At 43.1% G+C, this 18,504-nt stretch overlaps 1 protein-coding gene across 2 annotated transcripts; it reads left to right on the forward strand.

Moving 5' to 3' along the window:
- The first annotated feature begins 1,246 nt into the window (after window positions 1-1,246).
- CCNL2 (cyclin L2) lies at window positions 1,247-18,504 on the forward strand. Of its 2 annotated transcripts, XM_055001248.1 has the most exons (11): window positions 1,247-1,586; window positions 7,147-7,221; window positions 7,502-7,611; window positions 8,127-8,247; window positions 9,345-9,409; window positions 12,290-12,389; window positions 13,580-13,684; window positions 14,279-14,420; window positions 15,292-15,409; window positions 16,440-16,532; window positions 17,115-18,504. In XM_055001248.1, the coding sequence occupies exons 1-11, from the start codon at window positions 1,248-1,250 to the stop codon at window positions 17,470-17,472; spliced, it is 1,626 nt and encodes a 541-aa protein (XP_054857223.1). In that variant the 5' UTR covers window position 1,247; the 3' UTR covers window positions 17,473-18,504. The 2 variants fall into 2 exon arrangements, with proteins under 2 accessions (XP_054857223.1, XP_054857224.1); XM_055001249.1 differs by lacking the exons at window positions 1,247-1,586; window positions 7,147-7,221; window positions 7,502-7,611; window positions 8,127-8,247; window positions 9,345-9,409 and adding an exon at window positions 9,425-10,341.

Here is an 18,504-nt window from a genome sequence, read left to right on the forward strand (position 1 = left end):
TCCATTGATGGGGAAAGGAAGTCTGTCTATATTGGAAATAAGGCATTGTGTGTTGGAACAGTCTAATCTGTTGGGGGTCTTATTTTAAATTTTAGTACTGGTATTTTTACAAAAAAAAAAAAGAAATCCAGTATCTCAAGCTTCCCTTATCTCTGAATATGGTTTACGCCTCATGCAGAGAGCGGGCAACTTAAAATGGGTTGAAGAACACACACCCCACCTTTCTTTGCTGAATTGCTTTTTGTTGTTGTTGTATCCAGATTGCTTCTATGCAAATGCAAAGTGCCTTATACTTTGAAATGAAGTTTTTTTGTCTTCCCTAAGTAACTTAGAGAAAGATAGGTTTATCTATTGAATATGCCCCCTGCTTAATTTACATTTTTTAAAGAAGAAACTTCTCAAAGGTGTGAAAAGGTAGCCTACTCCAAATTAAATGTTTAAAATTATATATATATATATATATATATATATATATATATATATATATATATATATATATATATATATATATATATATATATATATATATATTTAAAAAGTTTAATTTAAAAAAAATATTTTTATTTAAATTTAAACTTTAAAAGATTAATCTCTGATCTTCCCCTTGAATGCAAACGGGACGCTTAATTCCCAAGGTAAAACATGCCTCAGATTGGGCTAGAAGAGCCTCTGAGGGGAATTTCTGCAGAATTCTTTCGCCGGGGATGTCAACTTGTGGCTGGGTCGCACCATTTAAAAGGCCAGAGGGAGACTCGAGTCATTGAACAATGAAACAGACAAAACACTTCCTTGCTCAGGAAACCGGCGTGACAACGTGAAGTATTCTAGGTTAAGCTTTCTTAAGGTGCTAGTTTGACACTCGGACGGATTTTTTTTGGGGGGGGGGTTGTGTGGGGGGCGTTCAACGCTACCGATCACCCCCATAATAGGACGTGGTGCGACCCAAAGTCGTGAGAGGGGGGAGCAGGCGGCCGTTAGTGGCGCGCGTGAGGCCTGCTGGGAAACCTTCGTCATTCCCCTCAACTAACCCTCTCACCCGCCTCGCCTAGTTTCGAGGGAAAGTGGAGGGGGGGAATGAATTGCGTCATAATGAGGGACCTCCGTAGTGCCCAATGGGAGCCCGGCGCCTCGTCGGGTCCAGCCAATGGAGAGGAAGAAGAGCGTCGGTGGGAGGGAGTGGGGGCGGGGATAAAGGAGGCGACCGAGGCAGTCCGTGTGAGGTGAATCCGCGACGTCGTCGAGACAAGATGGCGGCGGCGATAATGGCGGCTGCGGGAGGCGGCGGAGGAGCGGCGGCGGGCCTGGCGGGGCCTGGCTCCGGCTCCGGGATGGCGGCCGGCCCGGGGTCGTCGTTGTCATCGTCTTGCCCGGCACCTTCCCTTCTGCCGCCCCCGGGCGCCGTCCGCATCGGCGACCGGCTGTACTCGGGGGTGCTGATCACGCTGGAGAACTGCCTCTTGCCGGACGACGCGCTGCGCTTCACGCCCTCCATGGGCAGCGGCCTGGACGCCGAGACCGAGGCCCAGCTCCGGGTCACGGGCTGCGAGCTCATCCAGGCCGCTGGCATCCTGCTCCGGCTGCCTCAGGTGGGTAGGCCGCGCGGGGTGGGGGGGAGGAAGGCCTCGGCTGGGAAGTAGGCCTGAGAGGAAGGGGAGAAAAAACGGCAGGGAAACGTGGAAGGGAAGCGGAACTGCCGCCCTGACCCACCACGTATTGATATTTTATTGTTTTATGCGATTTTAAATTGTAATTTATTGTGTATAAATACATTTTATACACAATAAATTAGGTAGGCCGCTCGCGGGGAGGGCTGGATATAAAGCCAAAAAATAAATAAAAATAAGTGTTTTTAAATAGATAATTAGCTCGGATCTAGACAAGTTCCTCTTTAGCCTGTTAGCTGAATGAAATATTTCTTTTCAGCGGCAATAATAATAATCGAGTTATATTCTGCCCTTCAGGACAACTTAGTGTTACACTCAGAGCAGGTTACAAAGTTCGTTATTCTTACCCATTTGTAGTGCTGGGAACAGGAAACAAACAGGCCGAGGGTGCTTTGTCCTTGCTGTGAGAGGCTGTGGAAATATTTTAATAATTTAAAGTTAAATTCTGAATAATACCCTTCCCCCCGTTCCAAGATTTAGTAGGGATCATGGATTTTTCTCTCCCTGCTGAGAGCTTTGATTCTTGAACGTTCATATCCTGAAATTTAGTTGGTCTTTAGGGGGCTACCCCAGTATTGCTCTTCTCTTACTACAGATGCTGATTTTCTGCTTTACACAACCCAGCTCGATCTATCTAATTGCTGGTGGTGGAAAATGCTGTTAAATCATAGTTGGCTTAGGGCAAGCCCTGCTGAGGTCTTCAAGGCAAGAGAGGAACAGGGGTGATTTGCTATTCTGCGTCTGTGATGATGGTCTTTATTGGAGGTCTTACTAACAAGGCTGACCCTGCTTGGTTTCCAAGACCTAATGAGACCGGCAGTATTGTTATTTCTTACATTCCTACTTTAAATCCCACCACCACCACCACCACCACCTTCTGGCTGAATAAAACTTTACATACTTGTACTCCAAAATGTATGTGAAGAAGGGAGCTTTGACCTTTGAAAGTCCCATGCCTTGGAAATCTGACCAAGGCAGCTTTGACTTGCCAAAGCTCATGCCCTGGAAATCTAGTTGGTGTTTAAGGTGCTCTGCTGTTTTACTGCAGACCCACACAGCTACCGGCATGAAACTGTCTTCTTAACTTCTTAAACTATTTTTGGAAACTGACTTGGATGATGGCACCATAGAAAGAAATAGTGAGCATGTATCTTATGTGTTCTGCTATGCAACCAAAGACTTCAATACATAGCTCGTGAATGATCAATATATGTGTTGATACTGGTGTAATACCCTGCTTTTTTTCTGTTTGCACTTTTTAAAATTTGTACTTTTGGTTAGGTGGCAGGGTAGAATCAACATACAGGAAATGTATTTATTGTATATTATTTGTGCTCTGCTGTTCACAAATTTCCATAGTGATCTCCAGTAATAGTGATCAAATACAGTAATCAAATACATATATATATATTCTACCCTCATTTTGTTAAAAATAGTCCAAGGGAGCTTCTAATAATAAACTCCCAAGCCAATAAAATAGGAGCACTGAAAAATCAGCAATATTGTTCAAACAGGAAGAGTTAAAACAACAGCAAAGAATCAAAATACATCTGTGGCATGTGCTTGTGTGAGGCAGTTAACTTCATCAGATGTATGAAGCATTGCGTTCAGTAGGCAGAAGTGTAAAGGGGTAGGGTGTTACAAAGAGATGCCGGAAAGGTTCAACATTCCAAGACACGGGTAAGTCACATGCCAAACACTGATGCAAGCAAGAGATCCAATTTAAAAGGGTGTCCTTTTACTGTGGACAACTCCCTGTGTGATAAATTAACAAAAGTTAGTAATCAGCCTGCCACCCCCCAAATCTGTTAAGTTCAGGCTTGATGAAGTTAAATTTGCATGTGAATTCCCAACTTGAGAGAATCTCCTTTTTGTTTTAAAGTCTTTGTATCCTGTCTTTAAATCAAATTATCTCTAGGGCAGCTTACAAACAATACAAGAAAAACAGCTCCAGATGGAATGTGACTCTTGGCAGAGTGGACTGGGAGGGGGGAGGGGGATACATGAAATTAAAGCTTCCCTTTGGTTCTTTTTATGTTCCTCCAGCTGTCTTCGGGGAGCCTGTGGCAAAAAGGGGGGAGAACCTAGACAGTTTGTTGAAGGCTGTTGCCATTTTAGCTGTGTGGTCCCAGTTCTTCTATTATTTCCCCACCTTTTTTCCTTGAGCTGAAGGTGGCGTTCATAACACAATTTTTAAAAGGAATATTAACCACCACACAACTTCACTCGTAACAATAAATCAGAAATGATAAGCCTGTGGCCTGTCACAACAAGGTGGTTCTTACTAGCCGTGAGAGTTCAGAATAGAACCACCACATACAGAGGTAATATGATTGTGATGATTGGGGCGGGATCATGTTCTGGTTCTGGACTTTCCAGAGACATCTATCTGGTTTAGCATTCCTAGAAACAGGATTGTGGAGTAGATGGAACTTCCAGGCAAGGCAAATTTTAGAAAGGGTTTGACAGATTTGTGCAAGTAGAAATATGTCAGTGGCTATTAGCTGTGATGAGTGAAATCTCCATTTTCAGAAGCATGGGGTATAACATGGGTCCAGCATTCTCCATTTTGATCCTGTCAGAAATGTGGTGCTGCACAAGGAAGATCCATCATGTGGTCCTTCATTTTTGTTTTAGCACAGTTGTTACAAATGGAACTTCCATGTTTGATAGCAGTATACAACTGAACATCAGTAGCTTAGCGCTAAACCGTGGAAGGCTGTTGGCATCACTTTAAGGCAGCTGGCCACGCTGTTGGAATCAGGATGATGATAGAATTGCGGACCTTGATATAATGTAGTATTTATCAAATAAAAACCTTTCTTACTCATTTAACAATGTAAAATTCATCATTTAGCATACAGCATGCACTAAGCATATAATATATTATACTATTAAGTTAAAATACTATTATACTATACTAACTATTAAATTAAATATATTCCTTAAATATAAAACTGTGAATGTATTCTGTAGAAGAGTGGTGTGCACTGTTACCATTCATGCTGCCTTAGTATATCTGTATCAGTTTCTACCATTTGTGATGTAGGGAAAAATAAAAGCTGAGAATACAAAACAGAAGTGCAGGGAAGTATATGTTTTATTATTTGGACACTCTTATGCTGTCCCAATAGGACTATTGAACACTGTTTATCTCTGTTGTAAATGTAAGAGTTACTGTTTAATGTTGTAGATTGGGATTGGACTAGATTCCATTCCAACCCTATGATTGGTTTCTATGATTGTTTTATGTAAAAATTACTATATACCATGAGTGAGTAAAACTGTCTTAAGAACTACTGCACTCATTCCAGAAGAGAAAACATTTCATTTGAATTTTTCAATTGCCCCCCCCCCAAACTTCACAGTTTTTCTGTTGAAAGAAATGGGGTGCAGGATCGATCCTCAGTCCTTCACATTTCTATTCATGAAAAGTAAATGATTCTATAGGGAAAAGCCGGGGGGGGGGGGTGAGAGATACTGACCAGTTTATGAGGTTTTGTCCTATATCTGTAAAAAGTGACCATGAATGAGGTATATGTATACATGCCATTATGATGAAGGCAGGACAGCCCTTTTGTGAACAAGCTGTGGTGGGAGAGGAAACCTAAAAATGTACTTTAAAAGGAAGGGGGAGGAAAGCAGTTGGCTGTTCTCTTGGAAACAGCAAGGAAGTGGCTCAGAGGAGCTATTGCTGAGAGCACTCCCGACTGGATTGTCTGTCTGTGAGCACCTTTGAGCCCTGGATGTAACTGTTTGGGAAAAAGGACTGGGAGGAGGAGCCTTTTGAAAGCGTCTACATCTGCTGCTTTGTTCATATTCCCTGCTAGTACTGAATGCAGGGCTTTTGTTCTCCCCCCTGGACAGATGCTGTGCAGTCAGACCCTTGAACAAAGAACCTTAGACTCCCACCCTTGATAGGATCTTAAATTTCACAAGAATACCCCATGTGTTTGAGATTTTCCTATTCAGAGCAGAGTGGATGGCAGAAAATTCCCTGTTGAGTGTAATGGAGGTTCCCCAGCGTTAACTGCTCTCTTCCAGGAAGTGGGTGATGTAACAGCATTGCCCAGAAATGACAGCCATCCCCTCCCTTGCTAGTCATGTATCCTTGCCGAGCCTGCTGGTTACTGTCTTTTTGAAAGGGGTGGATGTTTCTCTGGTTTGAGGATGTGACTTCCATTTTTCGTTCTTCCTTCCCCATTTCTAAAGACTTGTTTTTGGGCAAATCAGCTTTTGGTTTCCCTTTAGGGCCACCTCTGATGTAATCCTTTTAAGCATGCCCAATATGTGGAGTTCCTGTCTGTGCTTCCTTGATGCTCTTTAAAGGTTTACGGTGAACAGTATGGGGAAATAGCAGCACAGGGGAACAGGGCAGTTGGAGTGACTGTTTTTGGTCTGATACTTGTATGTTGGTAAAGTGTTAAGTTTCATATTAATGTTGAATAAACATTTCAGATTTCTGTGTACTAGGCACGACATGAGTGGGGGAAATTCTCAAATGTTTGCATTGTAGGCAATACTGCAGTACATTATGCTATCAGAGTTGCTTCGCAGCCTTCCCACCTCTTATGTTGGCAGATTGCACGCCCCTGTAGAGCCACCATCACCTTTTGGGGGTTGCTTTTTGGAAGCACCCAGTCTGAGTTTGCACATGTATAGGGTGGTAAAATGAGATTTTCTGCATGAATCATGAAGGGTGCTCCCTCCTCACACACTTGTGAGATCATAACGCAGACTCCTGTCACATGCTTGAACTTCAGTGTCTCCTGTGCTGCTGCTGGGGGTTAAAAGCAGATTCCAAGTCTGAAAGATTTGAAGATGATTGCCTTACGCATACAGGGTTGATTGGGGCATATATAATGCCAGACAACAAGCTATATTCTCACTCCCTCCCCCTGTGAACTCTGGTTTTGTGTTGCATTTGTCCAATTAGATACACTTTTACTCTCTATACAAATACCATGTGATTTGCTGTCTACGTCCATGAACGTATGATTGGCACTTAGTTGGAAATGTCTGATAAAGCAGCACTGATTTAAACCATTCATAGTGTTGTTCGATTGGTACAGGGTTGAGAAGAAAATGGATAGAAGATAAAATGCAGAGTCATTAAGACCCATGTGCATACTGCCTTGTCAGCACCATTGTTTTTAAAACAACTATCGGAGGGTGCCATTTTATTGTCCTTGTTGCAGAACCCCACTTAGCCCTCCATGCTGCTCCTGGGAGCTGCTGAACCACACAAGCACAACTTGGGGGGGGGGGCACTGAACTTGGCAATGGGAAGGTGGTAGCAGGGAAGCTACCTCCCTCAAGAGCAACTCTGCTTTCTCTGGAAGAGATACAAGTCCAAGTCTTACAGTTTGTCAAAATTAAGCACTTATAGGGTTACAGGGTTGGATCAATAAGAATCTGCTTCTGATTCTTCTGAACATTTTTCATCAGTATTAATGTGCATGTTGCCTTTTTTCCCCCTTAGGTGGCCATGGCTACAGGGCAGGTGTTGTTCCAGCGTTTCTTTTACACAAAGTCATTTGTGAAACATTCCATGGAGGTATGAAATTCATTTTATAAATTGAATGTGAGCTCCTGATTTCATATATTGTGCGTGATTTTACTTACTGAAACTTCTGCTATGGATCTCAGTCCTGTTACTTGTTTACTAATAATTCTATTGATCTCAGTCAAACATACTTCCGAGTGGCCGTTGGTTTGAAATAATCTGAAAATATCTCCCCCCACACTGTAATACTAATCTTCATTTTGGTAGTGAGTATTAGAATGTTTGTCCCTCCTCTAGCAGCCAGCTTATATTGCCTATGCTTCTCTTTCAGCATGTATCAATGGCCTGTGTTCATTTGGCCTCAAAAATTGAAGAAGCACCAAGGCGTATAAGGGATGTAATTAATGTATTTCATAGACTTCGGCATCTGAGAGAGAAAAAGTAAGTGTTAAAACGTGCAAGAGGTTAATCTCAGCAGTGAGTCTTCATGCCCAAGCTATCCAGTGAGTGGGAAGCCTGGACATCAACTATTCAGGGGTGGCAGTAAGAACTCAAAAGAAGCTTAAATGTAAAGAAAAAAATGAACGTTGACGTTGTTTAGCTAGAGCCTCTGGGATGTATCAGGATAAAAGTAAAAGAGAATAAATGTTTCTCTGTGACTTGTGTGCACATCAATGGGAGGCTGGGGCGGGGGTCAAAATAAATCCCAGTGATGCACCTGCTTTGAACAGTGGAAACCCTTCATGTATTAGATACAAACAGGGACTTGCCTTGAACGAGAGTTGTGGTGGTCTTTAAAGGTCCTGCACCACAGTTTGATCTCTCTTCCATTTCCATTACACACCAAGGTAGTTGGGTTGAAATATGCTGACAGACCAGCCAAGTTACTCACACCACAGCCACACTTTTCTCTTGCTGTTGGGCGGCAGTTTGATCCTCCCGTCTCTTCCAAACAGGAAGCCTGTACCGCTCATACTGGATCAAGACTATGTTAACTTGAAGAACCAAATCATAAAAGCTGAGAGGAGAGTTCTAAAGGAGTTGGGGTTCTGTGTGCATGTCAAGCACCCCCATAAGGTTTGTATCTTTTCCTCTTTATTCTACAAGTTGTCTCATGTTCTGATTAGTGTACAGGAAGCCTGTGCTCCATGGGTCACAACTGAATAATAGCGGCATTTGCTGTCTTTGTGTCTCATCTCAAGAAATTCTTAGTGGTCAGTTCAGTGTCTCCGTTGAGTGAAGACTAGTGGCTTCAGAGGTTGGATGTTGGTTAGACTTAACTATCCATTTCCAAGTTCTTAAGCAATTTATTCTTATGCAAGCAGATAACAACAGATGCATTGTTGCCATTAAAGCCCTCTGGCCATCTTGAGGTTTGAGTGAGCCAGCAGTTTGGAAAAGTAGATAAAATCCATCTTTTTTTCTTCGTGTCAGCGCAATGACAACTGCCCTGACTGGGTGTAACTCTGTAGCATATTTGCCATTGTCAGATGTGGTGTCACTCCAGTATTTAGGAAGCTAATAACTAAAGACAAAAAACTTACATTGGAACAAGATACTTTTCTGCAAAAAGCAGGTTAGAGTGGTAATGGCAAACAAATACAACAAAAAAAGATGGTGATAGTATTGAAAATGCAAGTGCACAGAAGTACCAGCAGCATGTAACATAGGTGGATCTAGAATTGCTCAGTCTATCCATGTAAATGAGAGAGGGCCTGATGTCCTGAATGAGTCCCAGAAGGAAAGCCAGTGTGCTAAGCCACTAGATTATCCTTATTCGTGGGAGTTATGTTGGCAGGAAAAGGGTGCTGACGTTTCTTCTTTCCTTACCAGTTGCTCCTGTATGTTTTGAGGTGGGCGTATAGGTGGAAGCCATCCGATCTCTAACAAGAATTTTTGGGAACATTAGGAGACGTCTGCGTGTAGGTTAGAACCATACGTTTAGGAGACCAGGTCGCTAACTCGGATGGAATACAGAGGAGGAAAGGTTGTGCTCTGCATTCAAATGTTTGTGTTTTGCTTTTCTGTTTACACTTGGCATTGTGTGGATGCCATGGAGTTTCACAACAATGCTTATCCAGAATAGAATAAGCTTGGTTGCGCCCAGCCATCTAAATTATAACCTCTGTCCAGAATGCAGTCACCTGTATAACTCAATCACCCATATCTTCCAGATAATCGTTATGTACCTTCAGGTATTAGAATGTGAACGTAACCAGCACCTGGTCCAGACGTCATGGTAAGTTGATGTTTTTTCTTTCTGTTGAGACCAGCGGGGCACAGGCACAGAGATGCCATGTATGGGGGCAGTTACATGTATGCTCCACTGCCACATTCGTGGCACAAGTGTGGCTCCAGTATTAACCTGGAATGCCGCTTCTGTCGCCTCAAGTTGACGGGCCTCTTTGTTAAAGATTCAGACACTGAGTTAAATGGTAAGAGCTTTCAACCTTCACGCACGCTCCCTTTGCTTTTTCTTCCTTGATTCCTGCCTGTTCAGTCCCCTTTCAGTGGAGATTACTGTGGGGTTATTTCTGTGTGTGAATGTACGAACAGCCGTGCTGAATCGGAGCAGCGATTCAGTTTCCAAGTCAGAGGGCCTGTGCGTGCTCACAAGCAGGATCTGAAGTCCCACTGCCTTCTCCTGCTTGTCTGCAGTACACAAAGGTACACTGCCTTTGGACATGGAGTTTCTCCTGTCCTATATTGGCTTTGTGCGGCCCTATAGTGGCTTTGTGGGAGTGGGAGGGGAGCCACTTCTTCTGACATAATTGTTTCATTTGAAAAATGGTTAGACAAGCAGTCCTGTTAATACATGCCTATACATCCTGCAGTGATAACAAGATTTAATGTCTGCTTCTAGGAATGGGTTGGGTTTGTGTATAACGCAAAAAAAGAAAAAAAGAAAGAAAGGGTAACCTGTGAAACTGACATGATGTAAAATGTGTTCTAATAATAATTCATATTTCTGCTGACTGAACTTTGTGGTGCTGTGTTGAAGGAGAACCTCTTTTGACTGTTCTTTTCTGTACTCTTTTGATCAAAGGGTAGCCTCTGAGGGTAAGTGACTAAGACTTCTCCTCTGCTGCCCAATCGCTATGGTGCAGGGATAACTGCCGTCTTCAGTCAAACCAAAGCAGGCTCCACAGAGAGAAGGCTGGCTCTAGACAGGTGGTATACGTACACTAGTAGAGTTAAAACTGGCCGACTTCTGCTTGTGATTTTTTTTTTCAACTCGATAAAAAGTTTTATTTGTGCACTTTGCAGATAAGTCTGAACCTTGAATGCATTACTGTTGGGATTCCCGATGCTGTGTTTTTATGTTTTTAGAGTGCAAAAACTATTAAACTTGAGTTTTAAATTAGTGGGTGGAAGGTGGGGGGGAGATGGAATTCTATAAATGCTGGTTATTGCACTTAACATAAAATTTTGATACTTGAATTAATGTTTTTTTTTTTAAATTCAATGTTACAATAAAGTTTATATGTTTACTGTCCTTATCCCTGAGACCACATAGCGCTAAAATTCTCCTACTGTGCTTTTAAAACTTGAGGGGCAAGATCTCATGCACTGTTTCTACATGCTTGGTGTCCCTGAGCCTTTCAGCAAATTGCTTTTGCAAGAGGAGATCTCCAAAACTAGCTTGATGCATTGTGGGAATCAACTGTTTGGGGAGGGGAAGCCTCTGCTTTAAAGTACCTTTGGAGACCTTGCCTATGGGCCACAGTCTGCTGGAGAATAAAGAAGTGCGAGAAAAGCCTTGGTTACAAAAGCATTTCATTGCAGAGACTTAAAATGCGGAAGTCTTCATCCTGTTGCATTCTAGGGCTACCGGTATTTGAGCACCCTGGAAACATTCTAAAGTATTGTCTTGAATGGTTAGCCTGATGTCCCACTTCCCAGTACAGTTGGGCCAAATCAAAGATGGAATCCTAATTACAACTGATTTGTTAGCAGTCAGAGAGCATCTATTTCTGTCTATTTTCTTAGATTTCTCTGACAAGATTGGGAATAACATTTCAAACCCTTCAGCTTTGTTTTATTGAGGAACAAAAATGGTGGGTACCCCAGACCATCTGTTTGGCTGCCTTCATTCTAACCTTATCACATAGTGACTCTCCTGTTTGTCTGTGCATGGCTTGATTTAAGGCGACTCAGACACACAGTTTGGGTCACCCAGCATGAATTCAGTCCCCAAACATCTGATGTTCATAATGCATCTCCAGTGGTCGTCTCTGTCTTCTAGATGCTATTGTTCTGGGTCATATTTTAGTTATTGCCTGATGTGCTGCTTGGACAGTAGATTTTTAAAGAAAATAATTGTGCTTTCTGGGATCTTGCACACACATTGGCTGCAAAAGAAAAAGTTTCTGTATTTTTAAACTTCCTTTCAGGGGAGAAATGTGTAAAACATACTGACTGTGAGTCGTGTGCGATATTTTTGCAGTTGCCTCATTCTATGAACATTCAGTTTAAGAAACGTTGTGACAGTGGGGCTTTTGGAAGCGATCCAGGGCCATGCCAGTGGAAGAAAGTTGTGTGAACTCTCGGGCTCTTCAGCGGCGAAGCTACCAAACATCTGGATTGAACTTCAGGGACTGTCTTGCCCTATGAAGGGGATTGTGTGGTTGTGTCTGTTCTGGAAATGGGTCCATCGAAAAGCTGACAGGATAAACAATTAAATGGATCCTGAAGAATCCTCCAGTTGGATCTGCAACCTCAGACTGTCCATCTTGAACCCACGTGCTGCTCTCCTCAACAGGATTAAGCCAGAAGTTTGATAAGATTTCTTCAGATACGCTACACATAGTGTTTGAAATTAAAAAAAGGATGTTATGCTTTGCATGAGAACAGGCCAGTAGATCATAACAGGGAGAAAAGTAAAGTTAAAATTGGTTCTCTTTCACAAATTCTAACAGCCAGTTGATATATTCGAAAGAGGCTCCCTTCCCTGGAAGGAAGCTTTCTCTTCTAACTTGTCAGATTTCACAGGGTTATCTAGATGTCAAATGTAGTTGTAGAATGCCTAGACAGCTAGCTACAATAGAGTGAGAGACCCCCCCCCCATAGCCAGAGAAGAGACCTGCAACTTCTACGATCTCCTCTTTTGTCATCTTAGGAACTACATGAATGACAGCCTACGGACGGATGTCTTTGTGAGGTTTCACCCCGAGAGCATCGCTTGCGCCTGTATCTACCTTGCTGCTAGGACCCTGGAGGTTGGTTTTGATCTGACTGGTGCTGGCCAGGATGCTCTTGCGCTGCGCTTAAATGTTGCTTTTATTATAAGAAACTTAAGTGAAACGTTTTTGCGAGAAATTAAAGCAGTGCACGGCTGTAAATCAGTTTCCATGTCTTAACTTTTCCACAAATACGCAAAACCAAATTCAGTGGCTTTATTGATTGCATGTTCTATTCATGTAGCAGTCTGTAAAAATAATCCCAACTCCTGTGATAATGCTTGCTGAAGTATTTATTACCTGTTTCTTCCCCACATCGCTTCCACAGAAAGAATTTAATTATATAAAGATCTGCATTGTCTGTCCATTTGCTTTTAAGCACACTTCACAGGGCTAATTCTGATCTTTAAGGGGTTCTGTCTTTCTAAGATCCAGAGGCTGTTTCTAGCCTGAAACCTGTATCGTCGTCATTTTAAGCATATGAAGGTTTTGTGCTGTTTTCTTGCCCCAATCTTGTAGACCACACATAATCACCTTTCTTTTTAAAGTCGTTTGTCAGTCTTTTATTATTCAATTCCTTTTCATTCCATGTAATCTCATTTTTCCTTAACAATATACAATCTATGAAGATGACTTTTAAGGACTAGAAAACTTTGCTAAGAGGAAGGGAATTCCCAGGAAAAGGAGAATATTTTTCTTTTGGATTTGGCGTTGCTATCACCTCTTGCCTAGGAAAATTCTGTAAAACCATTAGTAATTGTTGCTCTTCTTTGGCCATAGCTACTTGAGGGGCAGCTATATTTTTTTAATATAGAAAAATTAATTTTCTTCCATAATATCTCTGGGCTATTGAACTTGAGTTTGAAAAGCAAGGAGAAATTAATTGAAATCCTCTCTTCGGACTCACTCATGGGATAAATTCACGGTTGCTTCAATCCTGGTCAGTATTTTGGAGAGTATACAGAACACATTGGAAGCTTAATCATTGATATTTTGACCAGATACTTTAGGGTTTTGTGGAAGGAGAGAGAGTAATTTCTTGCCTTGGAAGATGAAGGGCCTATGGGATGTTGCTTAATTCTCTCACCCTTGCTTTGGCGACAGTCAGTAAATGGCTAATTCAATTCAGCAGCCAGTGCCTTAAGCTTAGATATTGCCATTAGATTGATTTGAACTAAGTAGCTGTTGATGAGTAAGTGACGGCAAGGGATGTTCTGTTCTGCTCACAGATACCGCTTCCAAGTCGCCCTCACTGGTTTCTACTCTTTGGAGCAACAGAAGAGGAGATTCAGGAGATCTGCATAAAAATCTTGCAGCTGTATACTCGGAAAAAGGTGCGCTGCTTCTTAGATCACAGGATTCCCAGTTGCTGGGGGAGGACGGAGAGAGTCAAATTGTTTTTGTGTGTTTCTGCACAGGACCACTTGAGATTCTCTTGCCCTTTTTGGTTTTATGTGCTAGTTCCTAATTGTGTGATTGTGCCATGGGGATTTCATGAGATGTGAGCTTTTGTATGTGTGTTCTGTTCTGTGCTACACCCCAAAAGTTGGCATGGTGCATTCAGTTTCAAGGGTGTTGTGTTGACGATCCTCCTGCCCCTTGTGTTTACTGAGATCTGCCCAAATGATTTCTTTCTGCCTGCCAGTGTAGTTTGCTTGTCCTGTGAAGAGCTGACTCATGGCTGTAGTTCCCCAATTGGCCCTTCTGGCCATCTCCTAGATCGCAAAAAAAAAAAATCTCCGTTGGACATGGTGGTGCTCCACACATTTCAACAACAATGGACTTATGCTGTGTCTCCTGCCAGCTCTGCTAGGTTACTCCTTTTGAGAACATGTAGTTTGGTTGCGTATCTTCTTAGGCCTTTAGTGTTTGTAAGCGTGCAGTTGTGCTTGTCAGATGCCGTAAAAATATTCCCTATGTGTTTTCAGGTGGATTTGGCTGTCTTAGAAGGGAGAGTAGAGAAGAAGAAGCTGGCAATCGAAGAGGCCAAAGCTCACGCAAAAGGCCTGTTAACGGATGGAACACCCAGTTTAGATGTTGGATCAGGATTTTCTCCTGCCCCCAAAACTGGTTGGTATCATTTATCGTGAAACCTGTGTGACTCTTAGGTGGTGACTGACAAACAGGCCAGATCTATTCACACAGTGCTGTGAACGCTGAGGTTCAGTCTGCAAGTCGGGGCTACTCTTTGCCTGCTAGTATCAGAAGCCTGAGAGTCTCTCTCTACACAAGCCATCTTACACGGAGTGGAAGATCTTACACTTGTTCTCCCATTGTGGATACACATGCGCAGAGTTCACTTGAATATAAGACTACACAGAAAGTAAGTCACTGCCTTAGTCCCTGTCTAAGATGTCTTGTGTAGAAAGACTCATTAGAACAGAACAAAAGTTCAGAATCCAACATGAGGGCTGGTCTTCATTAATAATAAATATAATTGGTCAAAATCCTTTCTATGCTAATGGCACTAGATGAAATCAAAAAGAGTCCAGTAGCACCTTTAAGACTAACCAATTTTATTGTAGCATAAGCTTTCAAGAATCAAGTTCTCTTCGTCAGATGCATGGTACAGATGAAGTCTGCTTCCTTGCCCTTATTAGAACGGTGAAGAAGGTGCATGTGGTGTACGCTGACTGACATCCACTTGAATATGATGCTAGGTGTACAAGTGACCTGGTTGGCACCTTGTTTGAACTTGGCCTTCGCTTTCTTTGCATGCACCATTAGCATGCTGGTGCTTGGCCTCCCAGCATTGCATTTGAGTTGCTCTCTGTCTGTCTGTTCTTCACCTGCTGCATAATAGTGTTTTGTTCCCCCTGACAGGTTTGTGGGACCTGACATGCCAAATGTCCTTATCCTAGAAACCATTATGTAGCGATACTTAAATGCCGCTTCCCTAGTTGATGGCTGACTGGATTCTCTTTCTTTCCTACTTCTCCAGAATCTCCAAAAGAAAATAAAGGCACCAAACCTTCCCCACTTGCTGTGCAGGTGATAAAAAACACCAAAAGGAAAATGGAAGGAATGAAAAGGGTGAAGTCGAACAGTCCGGTCAATGGGTAAGGGTTTTTTGGGCTGCTTCCGCAGAATTGTCACCTCGTGGCAGGGGAGTGGAAGCTTGCAGCATGGCAGACGGAGCCTGCAGGTGTGGTCTGCCTTTCTGTGCCACGCTGACATCTGCTGCTGTGCTTTTTTCTTTTGACAACCATTCTGCACAGCACCCAGGCATGCCCAGCCCTGCCTTTGCAGGGGTCATCCCAGCCATAGGTGAGAATTTTTGAGTCCCAGCCTCTCTCCTGTTGTAATTCCTTGGGCTGGATCCAAAGAGGTCTTTCGGCTCACAGGAGAGCTGTTTTACAGTTTGTGCTGGAAAGGCAGGACTTGTGCATCTTCTAACAAACATGGAAAAAGCAGAACTGCTGTAGACTCTGTTACACCCCCAAGAATTTGGGTGACTACTAGGAGAATTTTTTCCCTTCTCACTGTTCTTTGGAGGCAGGTCATAAGGAAAGTGTTTATCTGAGGCCAAAAAGGGCCCATGGCGTTCAGTTGAAACTGGAGCATGTGGAAACTTACATTGTTGATTTTAGAATGTCTTTACTCCTCTTTTTAAGATAATGAAGCAGCCATTGCTAACTGAGGCCTTCTTTGATTTGAGGGCATCCTGGTATTTGGGAAGTAGAGTCCATGATACATGTCACCATTTCTCATTGCAGCGGGCTAAAAAAAATCTTCTCCCAAATGCTTTCCTGGTGGTTAATGTCTGGATACTGCAGCCCTTTGGGTGCCAGCCTTCTAAAGCTGCAGTTGGCATCCAGCTGTCAACACAAGTTAAATCCACATGTTATAACCAGGGCAGGAAACATGACATCCACTTCCATGTTCTGATCTCAAGGTTCTTGCACAACATAGACCACAGTGTATATCAATCATAAAATTGTATTGGGGAGGGACTGGATTGGAATTCAGCCAATGAGAATTATTCCCAGTGTTGCCTGGGCTTGCAGATGTGCGAATGAGGAGAGCCCAGTGTATGCGTGGTGTTGCTTTACATGCCTACATCTTCTTGCTTGATTCTGTCCTTCACAGTGTTCAGAAAGGCAGAGAGAGCAGGAGTCGGAGTGGAAGTAGAGATCCAAGCTATTCCAGGTCCCCCTCAAGGTCGCCAACTCCAAAACAAAGGTAGGTACCTGAGTCTCATGAAGTGGGCTATGCACACAAAAGAAAGCTCTGGAGAGCAAGGTCTCTGTCTCTTGCTTAGAATTAATGCTGCACAGAAAGCCTTCAACATGTTACCTTCTCTGAAAATGTCTCAGCGTGTCTCGGGCCCTCACTGTTCATACCTTGGTCACTTCAAGGAACCAGTGTGTTTCCTTCTCCTGTTAGCCTTGATGCTTCTACTGTTAGCCTTGATGCAAAAAAAGAGACGCAGAACCAGAAGTTTAATGTCTTGTTCTTCTCTTGGACTGAATCGAATACCTCCTTTGCTATGAAGGATGTTGCTAGAGGTTTATTATCCAGACTCCGGTAGTTCTAACCAGGATGGCAGAGGCTGGAGCATTAGTAATATTAAGGCACATGGAGCAGGGGAATTGTGCCTATGGTGGAGCAGTGTGTGGGATCAGCCTCATAGCAAGTCTGGCTTTTTTGGTATTCTAACTGGTTTGATGCCACATGAAGCACAAGAGCACTATTATGAAGCACCTGGTGGGCCCCCCAAGGCTGCTGGGCAGGAGACATAATGCCTTTTTTTCCTCCTGACAGGAAGAGCGAAAGCTATTCCCCCTCCAGTGGCTCCAAATCCCACAGTCGCTCAAGAAGCCGCAGCGATTCTCCCCCGCGGCAGTTCAACCACAGCAGTTCCAGTTACAAAGGTTCTAAGGTGAGGAGCTACAAAAAGGCCCAGAGTTACAAGTACGCCTCTCCAAAGCAGCGGAAATCACGCAGCAGGAGCTCCTCGCGGTCACGGAGCCGCTCACGGGAACGTCCAGACCACTCTGGGAAGTACAAGAAGAAGAGCCACTACTACAGGGATCAGAGGCCCGAGCGGCCCCACTCGTATGAGAGGCCCAGCCACCGCTATGACAGAGACCATCCAGGCCACAGCCGGCATCGGAGATGAGTAGGACTGGAGAGCAGCCGAAGGATGCCCTCTGCTTCTGGATTTGCTGGAGAGGGAATGTGTCTATTGTTGAAGTCAAAGGACTCGGGAACTCATCTCCCGACTAGTTGTGTGCCCATCCTGGCACCAGGGATATTGGAACAGGCTTACTTTGGATAGTGTCCATTTTACTTTCGCTGAATCCTTTTGTAGAACTGTGGAAGGTTGTGTGCCGTTCCTGGAGCTTTCATCTGTTCTTAATACTGGACTGGAGACGCTGCTTCGCACTGTAGGAATGGCAGTCATGGTTCAGAAACTGTTGGCTACTTTGGAGAGAGTTGCCTTCACGCGGGCTGTTGAGATGGTGACATCCTTTTTCCGAAAGCATTTTGGAAGCACAGCCTTTGTGGCATTGCTGGGTGCTACCAATAGTCTGTGTCTCTCTTTGGCTTTTTGTTCCCAACGGACATAATTGCGTTGTATAACACAAGGTGATAATTTGATTTTTAAAATCAGTGCCTATATTAGGCAGACACTTTTTTTTTTGTATATATATGATGTTAAACAGTAAGGACAGAGAAAGGCCTTAATATAACCCTTTAAACTTTACCCACAAATTGCAAATGCTTTGGGGGGGAGGGGCGCTTGCAACCTACATATTGAATATTGAGAACTTCAGATTCCTTGACTGAAGACTGCTTTTTTTTCCCTTTTGCATAAAGAACTCTGTGGAAATGTGAAAACTATTTAGATTTTGTGTGTTGGAAGTGGTCTGTTTTTTAAACTGGTGGAATGCCTGGTGCTGGCCACCAGCTCAGGACTTGGGCCATTTTCATATAATACAATGTTTATGTGGTTTAGATAAACTCTCTACTCAGGATCTTTAAAAACTCTGAAAAACTGATAGCTTGTCCTCTGCTTGCTTGCTTAAGAGAAGGTGTTTATATTAAAAACAAATATACACAGCACAGGAAATATCCGTTTTAGTGGTATTACCTGAGCTCTCTTCCTGTTCCCGGATTTCATTAAAGTATTTGATTTTGTATTTAAATA

Source organism: Eublepharis macularius, chromosome 17 (genome assembly GCF_028583425.1).
Source record: "Eublepharis macularius isolate TG4126 chromosome 17, MPM_Emac_v1.0, whole genome shotgun sequence".
NCBI classification, from domain to species: domain Eukaryota; kingdom Metazoa; phylum Chordata; class Lepidosauria; order Squamata; family Eublepharidae; genus Eublepharis; species Eublepharis macularius.

Excerpts from the sequence above, each read along its gene's own strand:
- CCNL2 (XM_055001248.1), top strand. The coding sequence starts at position 1,248 with ATGGCGGCGGCGATAATGGCGGCTGCGGGAGGCGGCGGAGGAGCGGCG. Across the intron at positions 7,612-8,126 it reads CGGCATCTGAGAGAGAAAAA|GAAGCCTGTACCGCTCATAC; the intron begins GTAAGTGTTAAA and ends TCTTCCAAACAG. Across the intron at positions 16,533-17,114 it reads TCGCCAACTCCAAAACAAAG|GAAGAGCGAAAGCTATTCCC; the intron begins GTAGGTACCTGA and ends TCCTCCTGACAG.